The sequence below is a fragment of the Syngnathoides biaculeatus genome, chromosome 2 (genome assembly GCF_019802595.1).
Source record: "Syngnathoides biaculeatus isolate LvHL_M chromosome 2, ASM1980259v1, whole genome shotgun sequence".
Lineage (NCBI taxonomy): Eukaryota > Metazoa > Chordata > Actinopteri > Syngnathiformes > Syngnathidae > Syngnathoides > Syngnathoides biaculeatus.
In genome coordinates, this window is record NC_084641.1 from 31744663 (window position 1) to 31768531 (window position 23869).

General features: G+C 43.4%; 2 protein-coding genes and 1 long non-coding RNA gene across 11 annotated transcripts in view; 2 read left to right on the top strand and 1 right to left on the bottom strand.

The window, feature by feature from the left end:
• Window positions 1-17654, top strand: part of LOC133490581 (ral GTPase-activating protein subunit beta-like) — a 34959-nt gene extending 17305 nt beyond the window's left edge. For 2 of the 6 annotated variants that reach the window (XM_061800842.1, XM_061800860.1), the window contains exons 17-31: window positions 1421-1603; window positions 1695-1843; window positions 2561-2748; window positions 2825-2928; window positions 3064-3219; window positions 3339-3362; window positions 4008-4217; window positions 4380-4538; window positions 6426-6591; window positions 6667-6789; window positions 6926-7062; window positions 7139-7247; window positions 7356-7434; window positions 8240-8388; window positions 14448-17654. In XM_061800842.1, the coding sequence (XP_061656826.1) occupies window positions 1421-1603; window positions 1695-1843; window positions 2561-2748; window positions 2825-2928; window positions 3064-3219; window positions 3339-3362; window positions 4008-4217; window positions 4380-4538; window positions 6426-6591; window positions 6667-6789; window positions 6926-7062; window positions 7139-7247; window positions 7356-7434; window positions 8240-8388; window positions 14448-14641 (2130 nt within the window). In that variant the 3' untranslated portion in view covers window positions 14642-17654. The remainder of the gene's footprint in view (window positions 1-1420; window positions 1604-1694; window positions 1844-2560; window positions 2749-2824; window positions 2929-3063; window positions 3220-3338; window positions 3363-4007; window positions 4218-4379; window positions 4539-6425; window positions 6592-6666; window positions 6790-6925; window positions 7063-7138; window positions 7248-7355; window positions 7435-8239; window positions 8389-14447) is intronic. The other 4 variants (XM_061800875.1, XM_061800883.1, XM_061800850.1 and 1 more) reach the window with 3 other exon arrangements.
• On the bottom strand, window positions 1460-19074 carry LOC133490613 (uncharacterized). The gene is made up of 3 exons (XR_009792251.1): window positions 18967-19074; window positions 1668-1737; window positions 1460-1591 (listed from the first exon to the last, which is right to left on the bottom strand). It is a non-coding gene; the product is annotated as an uncharacterized LOC133490613 (long non-coding RNA).
• Window positions 18997-23869, top strand: part of prex1 (phosphatidylinositol-3,4,5-trisphosphate-dependent Rac exchange factor 1) — an 87875-nt gene continuing 83002 nt past the window's right edge. For all 4 annotated transcript variants that reach the window (XM_061800828.1, XM_061800807.1, XM_061800814.1 and 1 more), the window contains exon 1: window positions 18997-19435. In XM_061800828.1, the coding sequence (XP_061656812.1) occupies window positions 19292-19435 (144 nt within the window). In that variant the 5' untranslated portion in view covers window positions 18997-19291. The remainder of the gene's footprint in view (window positions 19436-23869) is intronic.

Sequence of the window (23869 nt, forward strand, 5' to 3'; positions counted from 1 at the left end):
TAATGACACCCAGTTAACTGGGCTCTTGTTCTAGGCAGAAAATGAAACCCTAGTGAGTATAGTATATGCATCTCAGACATATTTGGGAAACCACGCAATTGCGCAGAGTGCAAAATACATCACTGGAAAGTAACTGTTTCCCATTATCAGATAAGTTGGAATTTCAGTGAAGGACAACGGAAGGAAACATGAAATGCATTTTTGAAATGTTTTTTTTTTTTTTTAATTATTATGGGAGGGAAAAACAAACAAACCTCCATTGTCCTCTGGAAAAAGTGTTGGCCTCCCTGTGAGAGCATAACTCTGGTTTATCATACCCAACTTCAATTTCTGTAAGCCTGACACTGCCACAACTCTTCTTATTCAAGAAATCCATTAAATAGGACCTGCCTGACAAAATGAAGTTGACCAAAAGATTTACAAAAGCTGGACATCATGCCGAGATCTAAAGAAATTCAGGAACAAATTATATGGAAAGTAACTCAGATTTATCAATGTGGAAAACATTATGAAGCTATTTCTAAAACTTCGGGAACCACAGTTTAAGAGCTAATATCCACAAATGGAGAATACATAGAATAGTGGTGAACCTTCCCAGGAGTCGCCAGTCGCTCAAAATTCCTCCCAGAGTGCAGGGACAACTCATGCAAGAGGTCCCAAATGACGCAACATCCAAAGAACTGTAGCCCTCACTTCAGTTAAGGTTCATGTCCCCAACGTAAGAAAGAGACTGAGCTAAAATGTCTTGACAAAGTTCCAAGACGGAAACCACAACCACATCAAGGCTAATCCCAATTTTGCGAGATGTTTTGATCATCTCCTGACATGAAAAAAGTTGACCTTTTTGGAAGGTGTTTGTCCCATTACATCTGGCATAAAAGAAAACTCGCATTTCCGGAAAAAGAACATCATACCAACAATAAAATATGGTGCTCTTAGTGGGATGGTCTGGGCCCTGTTTGATGCTTCAGGACCTGGAAAACTTGCTGTGAATGGAACCATGAATTCTGCTGTCTACCAAAAAATCCAGAAGGAGATGGTCCAGCCATTTGTATTTAACCCCAAGTTCAAATGAACTGGGTTCTGCAACACCGGCCCGACGACGATCCATGGCAAGCCCGGTGGTCTCGCTATCTCATCTGGAATGTTATGTTAGCGCTGAAAGTCCTTTTTAAACTTATTTTGTGTGAGTATCTGAAGTCCAAATGTTTCTGGCGGGTTTGCCCAGAATCACAAGATAAAATACAAGTAAAAACACTGATAAGGAAAGCCATAACCCATTGTGTCCGTGCATGGAACCATCTATTTCCATTATTGTATTTCCAGGAAAAAAAACAGATTTCTCCCAATCATTTCATGGTTTCATTTTGAGTGTGTGAAACACTTGAGCACACTTTTGTTTATTTTGTCTTTTGCTCAGGTCAAGGTGGGGGTTGACTCTGCAGACCGAAAACGGGCTGTCAGCTCAATATGTGGGTACATTGTCTATCAGTGTAGCCGTCCAGCTCCTCTTCAGTCCAGGGACCTTCATTCAATGATTGTAGCTGCTTTCCAGTTTCTTTGTGTGTGGCTCACTGAACATCCTGACATGCTGGATGAAAAGGTACATTTTAAGTGAATAATTCTGAAATCACCCATAAAAAATATTCTATCATGTACTAGCTCACCTTTAAGGTAACCTTGTTTTGCATAAGGATTGTTTGGTTGAAGTGCTGGAGATAGTGGAGCTAGGAATCTCTGGCAGCAAGTCCCGACAGGAACAGGAAGTGCGACACAAAGGGGAGAAGGAGCATAACCCTGCATCTATGAGAGTGAAAGATGCAGCCGAGGCCACTCTATCGTGGTAAGATGCAATCGTTGTTTATACAGAATCCATCAGAGTTCGTCTTTTTGGCAGGTGAACAGTCAAGCTCTCTCCAGTAAATAAACCACACATTCCAATGTATTTTATATATATATATAATTATTATTTTTTTTTTACTCCTGTTATCTTTTCTAATATTGTATGACTACAGTGACAATAATGTTTCTTATCTACCCAGCTAGGTTTCACAAAGAAGAACAGCCTCAGAAAATCTCTCATCTTTTCAGTCTCTGTCACTCTCAATGTCCTTTTCATCTCGAGTTACTGTTAAAATTGTGCTGTTCTCCTTACGTAGCAGTTCAGTCTTTTAATCTATTAGTGATAGTAGATTCTTTCATGCTGCTCCATGTGTTTAAAATCTGTTTTAATTGTAATTTTTCAAATGTTTTTATTGATGTATTTGAATGCTTTTAATCATGTAGAGTGTATTGAGTTACCTTGTGTATGCAATGTGCTATACAAATAAATTTGCTTTGCTTTGCTTTGCTATAACTTTCATTTTGCCGTTGTTGGGCCAAATTGTTGGTCATGGATTGTGTTCCACTACAAGACGTTTTGTTGTTCCCGACAAAATATTTTGGGCCCAATCTTTGACATCGCCCGTGGTAGCTAATTGGGCCATTATTGGGACTAAAATCCTGTAATCTATTTATTCTAGGCATTATGTTTGACCATACATTATCTATGTTCATTCAGTATCATGCAGGTCTTGGGAGCTTTCCCCTCGCCGAGTGGACCTGCGTCAACTTGCAGTCTACTCAACGAAGACACCCTGATTCGCTATGCCAGACTCAGCGCCACCGGGGCCAGTAATTTCCGCTACTTTGTCTTGGACAACTCTGTTATTCTCGCCATGCTGGAGCAACCTCTCGGCAATGAGCAGAGTCAGTATTTGTGTTCACCTAGACACTCATATGAGCTGAACGTTAAACAAACAATGTTTTTTCTCTCTCCTGACAGACCCTAGCCCGTCAGTGACAGTTCTGATCAGAGGGACTGCTGGCAGACATGCTTGGACCATGCAGCTCTTTCACCAACCCAGGAGGGCTCGGGCCAATCAAAGGGTGAGATCCTCCAGAAGATTTCTGCCTCATGAAAGCAGCTGATGTCAAACCAGAATAGCATCAGAGATGTGTTGGAAATGTTTACGGACTACTCCAATTGTCTTTCTTTTCCCTTCTTCTCTCCTCCTTCTACAGCAGGTATTTGTTGCCGAGGGCCGTCCAACACCAAACAACGATGTGGGGATCAAGTACAATGTCAAACAAAGGCCATTCCCCGAAGAGGTGGATAAGATCCCCCTTGTCAAAGCCGATGTTAGTATTCCCGACCTGGACGACATTGTCAGCAAAGAGGTGAGAAAAGTGTCTGTCATTCATTTTGTGTTCTTATATTTGCACGTTACATCAGAATGCCGAGTCACTGCATCAACCTTGTTACTATACAAACTCAGGTGTATTTTGTTGGCTTGCAGGATGATCAGAGTTATTTCCCACACGTGAGTTAATGGATGCTTAAGATGTTACTTGGGTGGTGACAGGGAAGGGTTCTAATGACTTTATCTTTTTCTAATCACTGTATCTGGTCCAAATTTAAATGAGGTGGTATTCTTGCGATTTTTGGATCTTGGCTAATTCATGAGAATCTGAACCACTCTAGAAAATTGCCACAGCATTTTCAATCATTGTCAAATTATTTTGCATTTGATAATAAAGGTGTCTGGTCGAGGATAATTATGGAGTCAACCAGGCTAAACATGGTTTCAATTTACATGTTGAAAAAGCAGCAATTTGACAATTGGGAAACTTTAATGAAGAATCTGCTTTCTAGCTATAAATAGTTTGCCAAATCTCCGTGCAACATGGGGTAACTATTGTTTCTGAGTATTCCAAACTCTGACTACTTAATTCAGTCATTTACAGGAGTGAAATCCCCTTCTTTGTCTCCATGGAGTGTAAAATATAAGTTAGACCTCTGATGAAATGTTTTTTTAAATGCTGTTGCAATAAATCCATAACCAGGTGACTCTAACATTTCAACTCTTGGAAAGACCACGTCTGGTTTGGGGAATGTGGTTGATCCATCCACCACAGCTTCTCTTGTAATCCTATTTAAAATGTTTCCTCTCATCCTCCTCATTCAGCTGGAAGTTCAACATGACAAGCTTCGCATTCTGATGACCAAGCAGATCGATTATGAGAACACGTTGGAGCGGCACAGTGAGGACATCTGGAAGTCCAAGCCTTTCCCTGACCCACAGATAGACTGCAAACCTCCTCCACCTTCCCAAGAGTTCCAGACAGCTCGACTTTTCCTCTCCCACTTTGGTTTTCTTTCTCTGGAGGCGCTAAAGGTTTGTCAGCATTTCAACTACATTATTTTGCTTTAGTTGCCAGAAATAACAATTTGGCTGTGATTTAGGTATGTACGGCCACTTGAGTTGACACATTGAGGTAAATGCTTTTGTTATTGTTAATTTTTATTCACCGACCGTATGTGGGTGGACTACTGACAGGAGCCAAACAACAGTCGTCTACCTCCTCATCTGATTGGCTTGGAGTCATCCTCACCGGGATTCTTTGATGACATCAACTACCTAGATCTGCTCCCCTGCCGTCCGTTTGACACAGTCTTTATTTTCTACATGAGGGCAGGACAGAAAAGCAGCCACGAGGTGAGGAAAACTCATTATAATATGTTGTTACAAGTAATGGACAAATTAGAAAATTGAGAGAGAAAAATACATTTTCATGGTACTATATTTCCTATGGATGTCAACAATCAAACTTAAAGCTCCACTGTCATGCCCTTCAACATTCTAAAATAGATATTGTAATGAAAATACATATAACAATCACTTCAATGTCTATAAGAAAAAAAATAATTATGAGCGGAGAGCGTGTCATCCATGCGCAAAGTTTCGAACGTCTCATTCAACATCCAAGTGGTCAGCATATTGCCTGCAACGTCATCAGCAGATGTTACACCGGGACAATCGCCATAGAAAACACGTAGTGGCAAATTGCTATGGAACACGGAAGCTCTTTTCGAAGAAGAGAACATCTCACAATCGAATGAAATGACCTGTGCAATATTGCCCTGGCATTTCGAGCCATATTTTGATGATATGCGGATCACTTCTAACTAACAACAGACTCCGCGACAGTATGTAGCATACTCAGGAGGATCCATGCCGGGTGGGGGGGAGAGCTCCTTTCTCTTCCCGCACGCGGCCAAACCACCTCAGATTCGGAAACATTGCAGCATGCAAGCCGTTGCTGGCAGGCGAGCCGACGCGGAAGGCGTCGCCGGCGAGCTGACGCACGAAGTGGGGTGCCCAGCCGCTGGTGGGACGAGAGCCCCCCCAACCACCTCCCCACCTGATTCACCTCCGCGTTGAGGCTAACGCCGGCCAGGCCTTGCGGCGATCCACAAGGCCGTCTCAGCCTTGTCGACAAGGTCTGTGGTGATGCATGGACACATTTAGCGCCCCTGACTTACGTAAGACGATCTTTTGTTAAGTTATGAGAGAATTACGTCAACCCCCTCCCCCAACTATTGTTTTTTTTTAGTAGCTGTATACACACCTACGTGTCATTTGGAACCCATGAAACTCTCAATTTTTCACGATGAACCGGGTCTTTTTTAAAAGTATGAAGAGTAAATCCATCCTCCAGAGTTTTCGAAAATTATCAGCAAAACAACGAGCTGGCATTTTGGCTGACATGAAGGAGAAACGAGCTACCTTCCAGCAGGTAAAACTAGTATAAACAGACGAGCCAGGCTGAGTGGGGGTCTGCTAAAAACGTCACTTCCTGCTGCTTCTCAAAAACAAATCCCTCGGGAGGATTTTCATCGGGGGAGTAACAAAAAAAAGCCATAGACGTCAAAATCATGTTTTGTGGTGACAAAACGGATGGGTCCATTCCGGTTGCCTTTTTTTCAATTAATAACATACTAAAAATCATGCATTTCATGACAGTGGACCTTTAATAATGTATATTTTTTTTCTTAGTGACACACACTGTCTCTGTATCAAACTTTTTATTCTTTACAATCTCAAGTATCAAAACACTAATTCAATTTATCCGTCATTCCATTTTCTGAGCCGCTTATCCTCACGGGCTTCGCGGGAGTGCTGGAGCCTATCCCAGCCATCTTCGGGCACGAGCCGTAGTACACCTTGAACTGTTTGCCAGACAATTGCTGGGCACAAACAAACAATCAAATCACTCACACACACATTCACACCTATGGGCAATTTTAGAGTTTTCAATTAATGCATATTGTTGGGATGAGGGAGGAAACTGGAGTGTCCTGAGAAAACCCACACATCCACAGAGAAGCATGCAAACTCCAGATAGGTGGGGCTGGGATTTGAACCCCAGTCCTTAAAACTGTTAGCCAGACCCTTTAACCAGTTGCCCCACCGTGCCGCCTTAATTCATTACAAAAGTCTTTATTTTTTCAACTTGATGTAGAAGTACATTTTCTCAAGACATTTTTCAGTATGGATAGAATATGAAAAGTCATGATTATAACTCTTGTGCTATGCAATCAGATCCTGAGGAATGTGGAGTCATCAGCCAGCGTTCAGCCCCACTTTGTGGAGTTCCTTCTGTCCTTAGGCTGGCCTGTGGACGTAGGAAGCCACCCAGGGTGGACAGGGCACCTTGATACTAGCTGGTCTCTCAACCCATGTGTTGACAACGATGTACAACAGTCTGGTAAGTGACTCCGACAGAAACAACCCTGTCAACATCAGAGATTTGAGACTTTGAAATGTTTCTTTTCTTTTGCAGACGAAGCAGCTACAGCTGAGGACATGGGAGGCTCATTGTTTAATGGGGAGAAGAAAGTTTTGTACTACGCCGATGCTCTGACTGAAATTGCCTTTGTAGTTCCGACACTAAGTGAAAATTCTGGTCAGTGTTTATGCTCTCAAAGATAACTTGAAGGATATTACTTTCTATGTATGAAATCATATCCACTTCAACAACTTTTTTGAAAATGGGGATTGTCTAAAACAGTGACATCTAAAAAAATCGCTTTATCAAGCAGAGGCGTTATCAATCCATGGTGACTCCACACTGGAGGCTGACACGAACATAGACCTCATGCCCAGTATACTCAAGCACCCCAACCTCACACTGGAGCTGTTCCCTAATCACTCTGACAACCTGGAGTCTGCCAAAAAGGTGACGTTTATTTAATCGAACAGTATGCTGACAGGACACTTCCATTTAAGATATATGTTTGTGGGATTTTATGTAGGTGAGTCCTTTGGTGAAGACCAAGAGATCTTCGAGTGGAAAATCTTTCCCACCACTGGGCCCAGAGACAAAGGTGTTTGTTGTCTGGGTGGAGCGCTTCGATGACATCGGTAGGCATGGTTGTACTAACTGACTAACAACACAAAATGCTTTACTTTTATACGATACGCCATCCTGTGGTCCTAAACGGTTTGTTGAACAGCACTGTTTGTTTTTAGAAAACTTCCCATTGTCTGATCTTCTTGGTGAAACCAGTACTGGTTTAGAAGCAAGCATGAGTAACAGCACCTCCTGCAGGTACTCTAAGCTTTCTAATGCTCAAATAGACCCGCTTTCGTCCTCAGTTCATTGGAGGCAAAACTGAAACTCTAGCTATAAACAAATGGTTCTGTAAATCATGTAGGCTAATATAAGAAGCAACATTAATGGCGAAGTGCAAAACAGAAATTGTAACAAGGACCATGTGCAAAGGCTTGCTAAGTAAAGGAACTGTGGCCGACTTGTGATGGCGGTAAATAGTGAAAATTGCTTCCAAAAGCATTCAATGAACTCATCTTTGAATGAAAATTGCTACTTTAAGGCTCATGCTCGAATTACATCCTTTGCCCTCGTTCCCCTGATGTATTATTATTATTAGAGGTGACATTCAACATCTGTCACATCTGAGACAATCTGTCTCATCTGATTTCTTGTAAAAAAAAAAAACTTGTAAAGTGTCTAACTGAATATCTGTCCAGCGGGTTCTCGGCATACAACAGTCCCAACATACTATGTTTTGGAGTTATTATTGGCGTGCAATAAATCAATTCATGCAGAGGCGTAAAAATACTTAATCCCGCAGCACAAGAGGGCATGTTTCGTTATAGCAGTGCTTACTGTTATAATGATTTTATATTCATGACCTAAGTGTTTTCTTCCATATAAATATTTCCTGTAATTGTGACTTCACGATTGCACGAGCAAAGGTTAGTGATAAATTGCAAGTTATAAATGGAGGACCCCCCCCCCCCCTTGTATTCTTGTTTTGACTAATTCTGCATTTTTCTCAAGTAACAAATCAGGAATATACAATATCACTGCTTTTAATTTTTTCATGCTTCAGATCAGGGTTACTTGAGAAAGACGTTCCACTGATCTTCATCCATCCACTAAAGACTGGCCTCTTTCGGATCCGTCTGCACGGAGCTGTGGGCAAATTTAGCATGGTGATCCCTTTGGTGGACGGCATGGTGGTCAGCCGCAGGGCATTAGGTAAAAACTTATTATATTTTCTATTTGTTGTCCTAGTAATTTTATGAGCATTATTTTTTCATTATTCTTATTATTTAATATTCTTTGCATTAATGCCATGGTATTTTGACAAATATGTTCAAATCTGGCGGAACAAAGGCCGACTGTTTAGAGTGTCTGCCTTACACTTCTGATGACAAGTGTTCAAATCCCAGCGCTGCCTGTATGGAGTTTGCATGTTCTCCTTGTGTTTCTGTGGGTTTTCTCCGGGCACCCCGGTTTTTCCTACATTCCAAAAAATCCATTAATTGGAGACTCTAAATTACCCTTAGATGTGATTGTGATTGTGATTGTGAGTGTAGATGGACACACTCACAATCACACCTAGGGGAAACTTAGCGTCCAATTAATGTTGCATGTTTTTGGGATGTGGGAGGGAACCGGAGTGCCCGGAGGAAACACACGCAGGCACAGGTAGAACATGCAAACTCCACACAGGCGGGTCCATGATTGAACCCGGGACCTCAGAACTGTGAGGCCAACTCTTTCCAGTTGCCCCACCGTGCCGCCTAGATTCCAATTGTATTATTATTAATATTATTATTATTATCATAATGCTGACTTATACACCACTGAACAAGATTTCTGTACTGGAAGCCTTTTGTCTGCATATAGGACAGCTCACATAATTAGTTTCATTTCATGTTAAATAGGAGATAAATTGTTTAGTATCTATTTATGGGTACATAGTTCATTTGTTGAAAGCATTTATTTCATTTATTTTAGTTAGATTTTTTTTAGACAACCACAGTGTATATGTCTAGCCATTTTCGAGATTTTCTGACCTATTTAAATTTCGATGAATGTCACTGTTTGATTACAGGAATGGTTCTTAATTTTATTTTATGCGTCGTGTGAATCATATATGATAAATTAAAAAAAAAAAACAGCATCTCGCATGTATTATAGTATTTGTCACTGTCTGCCCAAATGTGGATATTTAAGCCCACTTATAACTTGAAAAAAGACCTTTGCTGAATTGCAGATGCTTTGTTGTTTTGGCTACGCATATAAGCCCACATTAGCCCTATTTTATGACAATTTACTGATTGGCGACCAGTTCAGGGAGTAAACCGCCTTTTTCCCGAATAGGTACCACCATTCCTGTCACCCTTGTTAGGATAAGCGGCTTGGAAAATGGATGGATGGCGATAAAACAAATTTCTTGCGTTACGTGAGACATACAATATCAGAAGTTGCACATTGACATTGCTCTGATTATTAAAAAAGAAAAACATTGCTCATAATTGGCTCAGTGCTTGTACTTTTTCACTGTGTATCTTTTACTTATACACCAATTAATTTTTATTACTACTACTACTTTTTATGTTAAGTCACATGATGGTCACCTAACAGTACTGTTACTTGAGTACAATATTTGGCTACGCCTCCTCGAGCAGTCACCTTATCGTGGTGTAGGGGTTTGTGTGTCCCGATGATCCTGGGAGCTAAGTTGTCAGGGGCTTTCATGCCCCTGGTAGGGTCACCAACGGCAAACGGGTCATAGGTGAGGGACCTGACAAAGTACGACTCCAAAACCCCTATGATGAGTATAAAAATTGGATCTTGGTTTCCCTTGTCCGGATGCGTGTCACCGGGGCCCCACTCTGGAGCCAGGCCTGGAAGTGGGGTTGAAGGCCTGCACCCATGGGGCTCTGCCGGCCAAACCCCGAAAGGCTAACATGGGTCCCCCTTCCCATGGGATCACCACCTGTGAGAGAGGCCATAGGGGTCACGTGTGAAGTGAGTTGGGCGGTGGCCAAAGGCGGGGACCTTGGCGATCTGATCCCCAGCTACAGAAACTAGCTCTAGGGACATGGAATGTCACCTCTTTGGCAGGGAAGGTGCCCGAGTTGGTGGGTGAGGTCGAGAAGTTCTGGCACCACTCCTCTTGAGAGGGGTTGAACTCTTACACTCTGGAGTTGCCCACGGAGACAGATGCCGAGCAGGTGTGGGTATACTTATTGCCCGCCGGCTGGGGGTCTGTATGTTGGGGTTTACCCCGGTGGTTGAGAGGGTAGCCTCACTCTGGCTGCAGGTAGGGGGACAGGTCCTTACTGTTGTTTGTTCTTATGCACTAAACAGCAGTTCAGAGTACCTACCCTTTTTGGAGTCCTTAGAAGGGAGTGCTGGAGAGCGCCCCCTCTAGCGACTCCATCATTCTGCTGGGGGACTTCAATGCCCACGTGGGTGATGACAGTGAGACCTGGAAGGGGGGGATTCGGAAGAATAACCCCCCGATTAGAACTCGAGTGTTGTTCTGTTACTGGACTTCTGTGCTCATCACGGATTGTCCATAACGAACACAATGTTCAAGCATAAGGGTGTTCACATGTCCACCTGGCACCAGGACAGCCTAGGCCCCAGTTCGATGATCGACTTTGTGGTCGTTTCATCGGACTTGCAACCACATGTCTTGGACACTCGGGTGAAGAGAGAGCGGAGCTGTCAACTGATCACAACCTGGTGGTAAGTTGGCTCCGATGGTGGGGGAAGATGCCAGTCCAACGTGGCAGGTCCAAACGTATTGTGAGAGTCTGCTGGGAATGGCTGGCAAATTTCCCTGTCGGAAGGAATTTCGACTTTGTTCACATCGCAGAGGAGGCGGGGGAGACATTAAGCCCGAGTGGACGATGTTCTGCGCCTCCATTGGTGAGGCGCCCGACCGGAGCTGTGGCCATAAGGTGGTCGGTGCCTGTCGTAGTGTCATCCCACGAACACGTTGGGTTGACACCAACAGTGAGGGATGCTGTCAAGCTGAAGGAGTCCTATCGGGCATTTCTGGCCTGTGGGACTCCCGACGCAACTGATAGGTAGTGGCTGGCCAAGCGGAATGCAGCTTCGGTGGTCCCTGAGGCAAAAACCTGGGCATGAGAAGAGTTTGGTGAGGCCATGCAGAATCACTTCAGGATAGCTTCGAGGAAATTCTGGTTCACCGTCCGGCCTCTCAGGAGAGGAAAGCAGTGCACTGTCAACACTGTGTATAGTGGAGAAGGGGCGCTGCTGACCTCAACTGGAGATGTTGTGAGTTGGTGGGGAGAATACTTCGAAGACCTCCTCAATTCCACCAACACGCCTTCCCACGACGAAGCTGAGTCTGGGTGCTCTGAAGCGGGCTCTTCTATCTCTAGGGTTGAGTTCCTTGGTGGCAGGGCCCCGAGGGTGGATGAGATTCGCCTGCAGTTCCTAAAGGCTCTGGATGTTTTGGGGCAGTCCTGGTTGACACACCTCTGCAACATCGGGTAGACATCGGGAGAAATGCCTCTGGATTGGCAGACTGGGGTGGTGATCCCCCTTTTCAAGAAGGGTGACCGAAGGGTGTGTTCCAACTATAGAGGGATCACACTCCTCAGCCTCCCTGGTAAGGTCTACTCGGGTGTACTGGAAAGGAGGAGCAATGTGGTTTTCGTCCTGGCTGTGGAACGGTGGACCAGTTCTACACCCTCGGCAGGGTCCTCGAGAGTGCATGGGAGTTCGCCCAACCAGTCTACATGTTTTGTGGACTTGGAGAAGGTGTTTGACCGTGTCCCTCAGGGAGTCCTGTGGGTGGTTCTTTGGGAGTATGGGGTACCGAACCCCCTGACACGAGCTGTTCGGTCCCCGTACGACTACTGTCGGAGTTTGGTCCGAATTACTGGCGTCAATTCCTATGCGTCCTGTAGGCCAGTGGTGAGATGTGCCATAGGTGTGTCAGAAGAATTTAAGGTGGAGGTGGGACTGCATCAAGGATCCGCGCTGAGCCCCTTCCTGTTTGCGGTAGTAATGGATAGGCTGACAGATGAAGTTAGACTGGAATCCCCTTGGACGATAATGTTCGCAGATGATATTGTGATCTGCAGTGAAAGCAGGTAGCAGGCCGAGGAACAATTAGAAAGGATGGAGGCACGCACTGGATAGGAGAGGAATGAATATTAGCCGAAGCAGAATGTATGTGCATGAATGTGAGGCGCGGAGGAGGAAGAATGAAGTTCCAGGAAGAAGAGATAGCGAGGGTGGATGACTTCAAATACTTGGGGTCAACAATACAGAGCAATGGAAAATGTGGTAAGTAAGTGAAGAAATGGGTCCAAGCGGGGTGGAACAGTTGGCGGAAGGTGTCTGGTGTTCTATGTGACAAAATAGTCTCTGCTAGGATGAAGGGAAAAGTTTATAAAACAGTGGTGAGTCCGGACATGATGTACGAATTAGATACTGTGGCACTGAAGAAACCACAGGAAGCAGAATTGGAAGTAGCAAAAATGAAGATGCTGAGGTTCTTGCTTGGTGTGAACAGGTTGGATAGGATTAAAAATGAGCTCATTAGAGGGACAGCCAAAGTTGGATGTCTTGGAGACAAGGTGAGAGAGAGCAGACTTAAATGGTTTGGACATGCTCAGAGGTGCGAGAGTGAGTATATTGGTAGGAGGGTGCTGAGGATGGAGCTGCCAGGCAAAAGAGCGAGAGGAAGACCAAAGAAAAGGTTGATGGATGTTGTGAGGGACGACATGAAGACAGTGGGTGTTAGAGAGGACGATGCACGAGATAGCCTTAGATGGAAAAAGCTGACATGCTGTGGCAAGCCCTAATGGGACAAGACGAAAGGAATAGAAGAAGAACAAACCGAGGTGTAGAGGCTGTTTGGTTTGGTGGCCTCAGCATCTCTTCTCTGCTCTTTACTTATGATGTGGTTGTGTTGGCTTCATCAAGCCGTGATCTCCAGCTCTCACTGGAATGATTCGCAGCCGAGTGTGAAGCGGCTGGGATGAAAATCAGCACCTCCAAATCCGAAGTTATGGTCCTCAGTCGGAAAAGGGTGGCATGCCCTCTCCAGGTCAGGGCTGAGATCCTGCCCTAAGTGGAGGAGTTCAAGTATCTTGGGGTCTTGTTCACGAATGAGGGAAGAATGGAGCGGGAGATCGGCAGACGGATCGGTGCAGCATCTGCAGGGATGCGGACTTTGTATCGGTCCGTTGTGGTAAAGAGGGAGCTAAGTCGAAAGGCAAAGCTCTCAATTTACCAGTCAATCTACGTTCCTTCCCTTACCTATGGACATGAGTTGTGGGTCATGAGTGAAAGACCAAGATCCCAGATACAAGCTGCTGAAATGAGTTTCCTCCCCAGGTTATCTGGACTCTCCCTTAGAGAGAGTGTGAGAAGCTCCATCATCCGGTACAGGCTCAGTGTCGAACCGCTGCTCCTCCGCATTGGGAGGAGCCAGATGAGGTGGCTGGGGCATCTGATTCGGATGCCTCCAGGACACCTCCCTGGTGAGGTGTTCCGGGCATGTCCCACCGGAAAGAGACCCCGAGAACGACCCAGGATACGCTGGAGAGACTGTCTCTCGGCTGGCTTGGGAACGCCTCGGGATCCCTCCGGAAGAGCTGGAAGAAGTGTCTGGGTATCCCTGCTGAAGCTACTTACCCCGTGACCCGACCTGGAAAAGCGGTAGATAATGGATGGATGAATATTTGGCTCTACCCACCTCAGTTTAAGACCTGAACCATTTAATGATTTCTGGACCAGTAAGGGAACTTTATAGTCTATTCTAAAGCTGACTGGGAGCCAGTTTAGAGACATTAGAACTGGAGTAATATGTTTTGACCTCTTTGTTCTTCTCAGAACCTGAGCTTGAGTGTTTGCATTGAGCTGAAGCTTTTGAATGGTCTTTTGTGGGAGTTCAGTCAAAAGACCATTACAATAGTCAAGCCTACCTGACCATGGGTGAGCTTCTGCTGGTCTGCTTGGCACATGCAAGCCTTCACGCTGGATACAGTATGTTCTTCAGCTGGTAGAAGGCAGTTTTAGTAATTTATTTGATAGGACTACTGAAAGTCAGGTCAAAGTCTCAGTACACCAGAGTTTCAGACTTGTTCTTTGTTTTTTTTTTAAATAGTGACTCCAGGTTTTCACCAACAGCACACCTCATTACTGCAATTATTTGGAGGAGATTTAGGTTCATTCAGTTATTCATAGCCGTTTTGGTGAGACGGTTGCATGCGGAAAGCAAAATAAAACCTTCACTTATTTCTGTGTCCTCACAGGGTTTCTGGTACGTCAAACCATCATCAACGTTTGCCGACGTAAACGCCTCGAAAGTGACTCATACAACCCGCCACATGTGAGGCGGAAGCAGAGAATCACAGAGATTGTGCAGCGTTACCGCAACAAGCAACTGGAACCCGAATTTTACACTTCCCTCTTCCACGAGGTTGGGGAGGGAAAGCCTCACCTCTAACACAACCCTTTCCCTGTCCTGTCTTCACACTGGCTCACAAGTGCACACAAAACACACACTTATGCTAAACACGCATACGTCAATGACAGCGCAGAATCTTTATATTTATACTGTTCGTTATTTATACGAATCCATATATATCCACACTGTCTGACTTTGAATCTGAGAGTAAAGTGTTTTGAAAAAGGCTTCATTTCTGAGGTCACAACAACTCATTGGTGATTTGAACAGCCGTGACTGTCTCACTTGGGTGTTTACATGTGACCTTTTTATAACTGGACAAAAATTGAGGCCTTTTGGTGTTTGAGCCTGAAAAGCTAACATTAATATACCTAAAGTGAAAATTACTCAAAATAACAGTTACTGTTTCAAAGTAAGTACTGAAAACTTTAGTGTGTGAAAGCGTAGTACTGTACATGCACTTTTGTTTGTGTGCAGTCTGGGTGGGTATCACAAGTATGTGATTCATACTCGGGTTAGGAATCGCAGATACTTGCTATACAATCCTTTGACAACATTTTGCAAAGTGAGTTTAGTTATGTTAAAGTGGATGAAAGCAATGTGAGATGCATCACTCTCTTGGTAAGTGAAGGATGGGAAACATCCACCAATGTAGATATTTGATGCTGGTGTAACATTATTGTAAGTGATAATGACACAATAATCTGTCACATCAGTAGTTTATTCCACAACTAGATCCAGTTCAAGAAGATTCGTCAAAACAATAGAAAATACCGTATTATGCATGCCAGGCCAGTGACAATGTTACAACAACTGCTTGTCCTTAGGTTGGCATGTACAGTTATGTGAACAGACTTTAGTATGCAAGGAGACGTCAATGGACACTAGTGATCTTATCTTTGAGCTAAGTTTTTTTTACTCAAGTATTATTCCACCATTGTTGTGATGTCCTTCATTTATACAAACTGTTGAGCACTTCAGTTCCTCATTCTACAGGGTTTACAAACGTCAGCTGTTTTCCTCGATTACGCTTTTTACAAAATATATATATTTTACATTTTCAGGTTCAAAAACAAAAACCCCCTCAAAAAATATTTTCAGCTAAAACGGTCAGGTGTAAACTGCCCTTTCGATTTCTCCTTTTGCTTCCAAAAGAATCCCTTCTTCTTGTCCTGAAACACTGTCAGCTTTCCTAGGATCGTATAAATGTACTTTGCAGTTGCAACGAGGCGATTTTCGTGTTTTTCGCACACATTTGTGTCCGAATCCATATTTCCACAGACAAGTGGTGGAATTTGGAAGCATGAAATGTTACAAATCGACTCACATGTCATCTACTCGACATAGCGTCACCTGCTCAAGTCTTCCTCGTGCACACTGGTGGCCATGGCAGCAGCTCACTGGCACACGCATGTGTTTTTAAATATCGCTATTAAGGGGTTGGGGCGGGGTGAGGGTGTCATCCATGTTCTTTTACTGTATGGAGATTGCATTTTATACCTGCCTAAACTGTCCTGTTTCACAAGCCACTGCTGCGTGTGTGACTTCTGCGTGTGTGTATGTTTGTCCAACTAAGTTAGTGGCCCCCCAATCCCCCACCAAACACCCTGTCAAAGGCATTTAAAGATGACACTGTCACTTATGAAATAATATAATCCTCTTTGAAATGTGACTGCAATGAACAGTGAAAGTGAAAATTTGAAGTCCATTAAAAAATTTTTTGGGGATCATAGAATTGGGAGAAAAAAAGTCAAAATATTCAACAAATGATGTAACTTTGCACTCATTTACGAGCGCAAACAACTGCAATTTTATGGAGAAAAGGCAATAATTTTGTTTTTTTGCCATGAAACTCCTGAGACTTAGAGATAAGTCAAAGATTTGCAATAGTTTTGTTTAATCTACTGAAAACAGAGATTGCCCTGTGTAAAGCTGTTATATATCTTGTCAACTTTAAGCAGCAATGATAAGCTGTGTTTTTAACAATGACACAAGCACATATCCAACAAATATACTAAGACAGGTCTTCAGAAAGACACAATGCCTCTGAATTTTGTGTTCATGATTGTCTAAGAATTTTGGAATTCACTCGTAATATGACGATTTTTGATATTTTGACTTGGAACCCTAGATCTATTTCACTAAGCGTCCTAAATTGAATTGAACTGAACCACTGCAGTTTAAGTGTCATACTTATTCAAACATGTCTGTGGTGATGCATTTATTGGCTCAAAGCATCACTGCACTATTTATATGCAAATTGAACTTTCAAACTTTGGCTGGCTTATCTAAAAAAAAAAAAAAAAACGTTTTTACATTATAATCATAGAGGAAGTGTACTTAAATTGACCCATTTATATTGTGTTTAATGGAAAGACAGTTGTGAAGTTTTTTCCACAAGGTAACTGCCACAATTCTTTTTGTTCAGTCACTGTAATTTTCGTTCAAGGGCCCTCTCACTGTCTTGTAACAATGTGAATTTATTTATCACACACGTGGAACACGGCAAGTCCATTTTGTTCTGTTTGGTTTGGAAAGTCTCAATGCACTGAATAGAATGTTTTATTTACTTCTTTTAGTTACCTTTTTTTTAACCTTCGTTGGGAAAGTGCATTTGTAAAGAGAACCCTGCTGAAGGAAATGTTTTATCGTGTGAAAATGTAAATGACGGTGCGCCATGGACTTTGTAATTCAACACATTTAGTTGTGTGTGAGACGCTTTTTACTACGGTGCTTTGTGCACATGCCTTTTATTGGAAGGAGAAAAGAAACCCTTTCAAATCTACTTGGAGCGAAGTCCACATACAATCAAGACGTCCCACCTTGTATCCTGTTACTACTTCACTGTTTGATCATATTTAAGGACTTTTATGCCGTGTACATACGTAATGAAGGATGAATTGTAAATATATTATAGAAGAAGGCATTCACAAATTGTCTGCGTTTCTCACTTCAGATGGGGAGACAGGTTGTTTTCGTTTGTTTTGTGTGCGTGCGTGGGAGGAGTGGCAAATGTAACATACATCCATTAAAGCTACTATTGATATTTTTATTTGCGTTACATTTTTTAATACGCGTCTTTAAAATAAATCAAACTTTTATTTTTACTCTGCTTTTTCATGAATAAAATTTAAAATGAAGTGCCGTTCCTACCACAGTGACGTTGGAATGTGTACGTAAATCGGAACGCAGTGTAGTCACAGTACAGTAATGGTCAAGCTGAAAAGTATCTTTGCTCTCTCAACCTTGCCGACCTCTCAACCACTTTACTCGGGTTAATTATTATTTTTTTTGTTTGTGCGCATGAAGAAAGAGAAAACCATCGTTGCAGAGTTGAAAGCTTGAGGCATTTACCGTTGTCAGTTGGAGTGACAAGTGAGCCAAGACGAAATATGGCCGCGGATGTGACAACTCGCCAACGGCCAAATGTCAAAACATTGGACTAATGGGCTAATTGGGATACAATTGGACGTTTAGATTTGGGAGTTTAGTGTCTAATTTTTGCGGCTCTTAAATTTGACGACTGGCGTAGCCAGTATTCCCCCCGCTCCCTCTAACTTATTTTTATATACCGAGACAGTCTTACAGTCCTCATAATACAATAATACTAATAATACAGTACTCATGATACCGCAAGGCACATGAATTCTGTTATGTCAAATATCGACCGCCAGAGGACGCCGTCCGCCCTCAGAGTTCCAAACCACCAATTGGCAAGCAAGACAGGTGGTTGTTTTACAGTTTGTTGAATTATTCAATCAGGAGAGAGCTCTGTCTGTCTGTCTTTCCTAGCCGAACAAAATGATAATGTAAACACTAAATTATTGTAGGCGTGAGTGTGAAAGTTTAGTGTCAAACTCATTTTAGGTGGACTGCAATAGTAATACATTTGCTTCAACTTCCACGATTCTTGCTAAGATATCTACCAACGTTCATGTGTAAAAATAAAGGTAAAGATAACAGAAAACAAAACTTTTTTTCATCACCAAAATGCATTTTGGTATTTTTCATTTATTTTTTTATGATGAATTTTAGTGACTTGGATTGTGATGGCTGCAATCCAACAGTGTACATAGGCTTTTTTTTTTTTGTATTTCACAAAACGGCTAGATTTTCTGCAATTCTTTACAAAGATCATACCTGTTCTGCTCATTTTTGACTAACCTGACAAAAAAGTCTTTATTCTGACATTTTTTTTTTACCTGGGTTTGTTGTATACACTACTGTCTAAGTCGTGTGTCGTGTACGTGAGTTTGTTTCAGCTGTGTCTGTGTGTGAGCAAAGAAATTTCAGCAGTGTTTCTGTAGAGTGTGATTATTTAAAAAAAATCGAGCGTGTGAGTGCATTTCATTAATATGGCATACCATTGAGTGGCTGCAAGAGCAGAGCTGAGGCCCCTCGTGAGTGGGTGATGCGGCCCCTCCTCCACGTCCTCCTCCGCCGTTGTTGAGCTCTCAGCTGCCGGCTTGCTGGTTCACAGGAGCGGACTTCGCGCGTGGTGTGCGCGGTACTGCAAGCATCTCTGTCCCCCGGAGAAGGAAACTAGTTGGATGATTCAAGATGGAGTGAGAAGCTGAGTGCGGATACTCTGTGTGAGAAGACTACAGTAGTTACTTTTTTTGGGGTGGGGTGGGGGAGGGTACAACCTCTTGTTGAAAGGCACCTTTTTGAGGGGCAGACACCCCCACCATGGAAGAGGAAGACGGGCATCTGGAGAACGCGGTCCACGCCGTCAAGGAATCGGACAGACAGCAACGGCTCAGGCTGTGTGTTCTCAACGAAATGTTGAACACAGAGCGGGATTATGTGCGGACCTTGCTCTTCCTTCAGTCGGTAAATTTGACTTCACCTCTCACCTTTTCTTTTTCAAGTCATGCGTTCCCATTCACGCCTCACTCAATTACCACGCCAAACTCCTTCGACGAATCCTGCAATTAGGCTACCACTTTACCAGCTCTAAACCGTCTCGCTGAGCGTTTTACACTGTTGTGTCCTAAAGGAGTAAGTAGTCCTCTTTAATTCGGCACTCTTGGTGACACCATTAAACGATGCATTATACTTTTAACTGAGGCCATTTTTCTCGCCCTAAAGCGGTGTAATTCTCCGGTAAAACTACTGAGAATCTCAGTAGAGTTTGGCTTGGACATCCAGTACGGCGGCTTCTACTACTTTCGCAACTCTTCGTTTTCATTTAGCCTGTACAGCAGTTTTGTAAACAACGTGGCTTTTGCATGAGCGCACTTGACAGCTTAGTGTGGTGCATGCTGTTATCGTGAGGTCAGACATGCTGCTGTAATCTTATCTGCATGGAGCTATCATTCACACCTCCCCATTGTGTTTGAGTGCCCAGGTTCAAAACAATCAAAACAGTGTTGCCAGTAAATTGTTATTCATGAGCACTCGGGCCCCCTCCACCCACCCTCCAGGACAAGATAAGGAACCAATTTTAGCACTTTTCCCCAATCATTGTACCCCATTTTAGCCATAATTTACTTTCTGCAAATTGCTCCCTCCAGATGTCAGAAGCTGTCTGCTTCCAGCTGAATTCCGTCTTTCTTAGCTTACTTCAGAATTAGCAGCATTTCACGTGCCAAGTGGGGTGCAAGTTATTGCGCTTTAACTCTCTTTTTCTTGCAACAAGGTCAAAAGCCACCCTCAGCTTCATGGGGCCGTGACTGTCAGCAGACATGCATTTGTTTTATGCACATGTCAGTCAGTGGTTGTTGTCCCACTTCAACACCGGCAAGTGTTTGTCACACACCGTTTCCTCTTTCGCTCCATTTCGGTCACATGTTCGTGTGCACTTCCCCACTTTGAAATGTGTATTTTCATCCAACCCTGTCCTCGTTTCGTGCCACTCTGGTGTTATATTGTGTTGCATTGTTTAGCCGTTATTCAATAGCAGTGCGATGCATAGATCTCAATTATACATGCAGTGTAAAAAAGAAAAAAGAAGATCATCCGCACGGCACCACCGCATAACAGGCGCTCAGTGCTTATCTTGTTTTGCAAGATGGTCCCGGCAGCAGCAGCCCCTTACCAAACCCCCTTCCGGGAGCTATGATAATGGCGCAGCCTCAAAGATTTATCAGAGATGTCATAGGATATGTGAAAGATGGCATCGCTTCATGTAAAATTCAGGCGGATTGTGTGAGACTGCCTGTCCTCACTTTTTGATGCATTCTTTCATGAGTCAATATTCTTTCAAGAATGTTACCATTCAATGGGCACATATTGCAGTATGGAAATAGGACAATAATGCCAAAGCACGATTCTCTTCAATCACCCAGTACTGTAGTTGGGAGCAGAACAGAACTTGAACTGGCTTATTTCTACAGCACAGGACGCGCCAAGCGCTGTGCAAATTGTGGGACATTATAGCAATGCGACAGTGTTCTGCCATTGTCCCCGCACTTGACCCATCACCTTTCAACTTTTATTCATGTAGGCTGGCAAAATTGGGTGTTAATACATGGTGAGTCCGGATGCCGTATGGAGCCGATACCATAAGCATCACATACTCCTCCATTTTGATTTGCTTCTGTAACGTCTTCAGGTTGGACAGCTTGAAATGACAAACATTTGCTAACATTGGCTTCTCTCAGTGACATAATGAAGCTCTGGATACTGCGGTACTCCATCATTTTGCTGCATCGGTTGGTTTACACTTTGGCCTCACTCTCCTGTGTATACAATATGTCTCCTTCACGTGTCCAACAACAACATGCTGAAGAAGTAAACACCCTTCTTCATTTTTGTTGCAATAATGTCTTGTTCCAACTGATGCCTTCAATGTGGCGCATTTTTCTCACTTTTTGGCTATACTTTTTGGATGCGCACAACAGACCCTCTCAAACCAAACTGGAAATCAAGATACTTTGTAGTCCAATTAGCACGCCACAGTCTCTCAAGCTCTCCCTTTTAAGAACCATGCCACGGCATTTGCTACACCAACGTTAACCGTGCCAAAATGCGGCAAGCACTATTTTGTCAACTTTCAACTTTCATGTGCGCTTGGATGGACTGAGGAGAAAATATCGTAATCTAGGGCAGATAGGAAAGGGTCCTCCTCTTGTTGCTAATCCTTCACTTTGAATGGAAAAGCATCCAGACTTCCGCTGAGCCTTCCCTCTTACCTCAGTGGGCGCAGAGGCTTTGTTACCACTTAGCTGGCAGGCGTGTTGATAGGGTGGGGGCCGGTGGGTGCTCCAGCTGTGGGGGCTCACGAGTCAGGACATATGGTTTCACTAAAGATAGAGAGTAATTTAGGGTTCTCCCCTTTTCTCTCCATCTGTACCCTGTCAAACTTTTGTCCAGTCTGACTGACTGTATTTGCAATCAATATCATTCACAACACAAATAACCACAGCGGGAATAACTGTATCAAAGTCTCCTGTTGCAGAGCAAACCTCTTCCTAACAGAAAAAGGCATGGAGCTCCACCATACTGCATGGCCACGCAGCCAAATGGGGCAGATTTTAAACAAGTAAGTCAATAAATAAATAAATGGGTCATTGATGACTCAATTGAGCTCTAGTAGCGCCATCTCTCAGAGACCTGGCGAACTTCCCCCAGTCTCGTTTGAGCTTTGCAATCACTGCAGATATTGAAGATGATCTCATGTAAGAATTAACACAGATTTATTTTTATCCTCCCTTTGTGCACGTCTCGCAACGTTCTTTAGCTCCAAAGCTGCAGACAAGATGTCTCCTAACTTTGAAAAAGACATGAGTAGGTGGCTCTGAGGAGCTCGTTCTGTGAGCTGATTGTATCCAGGTAGGGATGGTGGGAGGGGGGAGGGGATTGGGTGTGTGAAAAGTGAGATTAGAGGATTGGTTTTGTTTTTTGAGATGTTATCATTGCACATCTGATTTTCCGCTCGAGCAAAAGCTAGCTCACAAACAAGCCAGAGTCAATTGCTGTACCATCTCTTTTTTTTTTTTTTTTTTTTTTTTTTTCCAGTGGCAAATTCCCTTGTTAGCATCTGATCATTCCTTACCGCTGTTGGTATTTTATTTTATTTTTTAATCTAATGGTGCAGCTTTATTGAATCTCGGTATGTACAGGACCAAAATGGAGACCATATAGCTTCTATTCCTCTCTTCTGCTCTTATTTCGGGGATTTCCCTTCTGGAACCATCACAATGGAGTTTGCTGCCATAAAAAATGGAGGGTCTTTTTTTCTTTTTGGACATCCGCCCTCCTTTGTGACCATAGACTGTTAGCTCAAAGTAGGACCGAGACTAACACATTCATTGTCATGATTTGCGATTTGACAACCATTGCACAGAATTTGTTTTCTCCAGATTACAATGGTGTTGGGAGTTTGGTACCTTGATCCAAACCAACAGAGCTGTGTATGCAGCTCTCACTGTACCAAGAAATGCATAGATTTGTGTTTTTTTTTTTTTTTAAACACTGTCGAGGTGACTGGGAGCTGTGCAAGAGGAAAGCGGCGATAGTCGCGCCAGTGTGTCTTTCTCGTGGCCATAGAGGAAGCATCTATTGTTGATGCCCAAACCACCTCAACTTGGCATAGTGTGAGCCTCGCTCCCATCCAACCCCGGGTGACAGCACTCCCTCACCTTATCTCTAACGTCTGTTCAAGATAGACAACGGTTGTGGCCCCCCGTCTTGACCCAGAGACAAGTGAATGCGGATTGAGGCGGGGGGTGGGAGCATGGGAGTGTTTATCATCAGCTCTGTGGGAGAAAATGGGAAGGTTCTTGAAATCCCATCCTTCCTTTGGGCCACACACACACGTGTGATTGTAAGCATGCTGATGCTGTTTTTTTTCTGGCTTATATTTCTTTGCAGTGTTGTTGTTGTTGTTGTTGTACTGGCAAGGAAACAGGATGACGTACACACGAGCCTTTACAGTCTAGAAAATGTTGTGGGTGCAGAGATGCCGACATGCAGTAAAGTTCAACTTCCATTGGAATCTTCAGCATGAGTCAACTTCTTTTTTATTAATTTTTTTTGTTTTCTCTGCTCTTTCGTCTCAGCCCTTCCTTCTTGGTGGCACACACCAGCATCAAGTTTCCCTGCGCTTTCTCTAAGGAGGGGTGTTATAAATAGCATAACTCTCTTTTTGGCCTCCAACGCTGGTGGTTTTAGGCCACTGCAACCTCACCCGAGGTGAAGTCAGAGCAGGGCGCACATCGCGTATTAGAATGTTTTATTTATTTATTTTTACAGTAGGTACAACAGTTACGATGGAGGCCCTGCTGAGGTTTTATGAGGGTTTCTTATTATAACTGGGCTTTA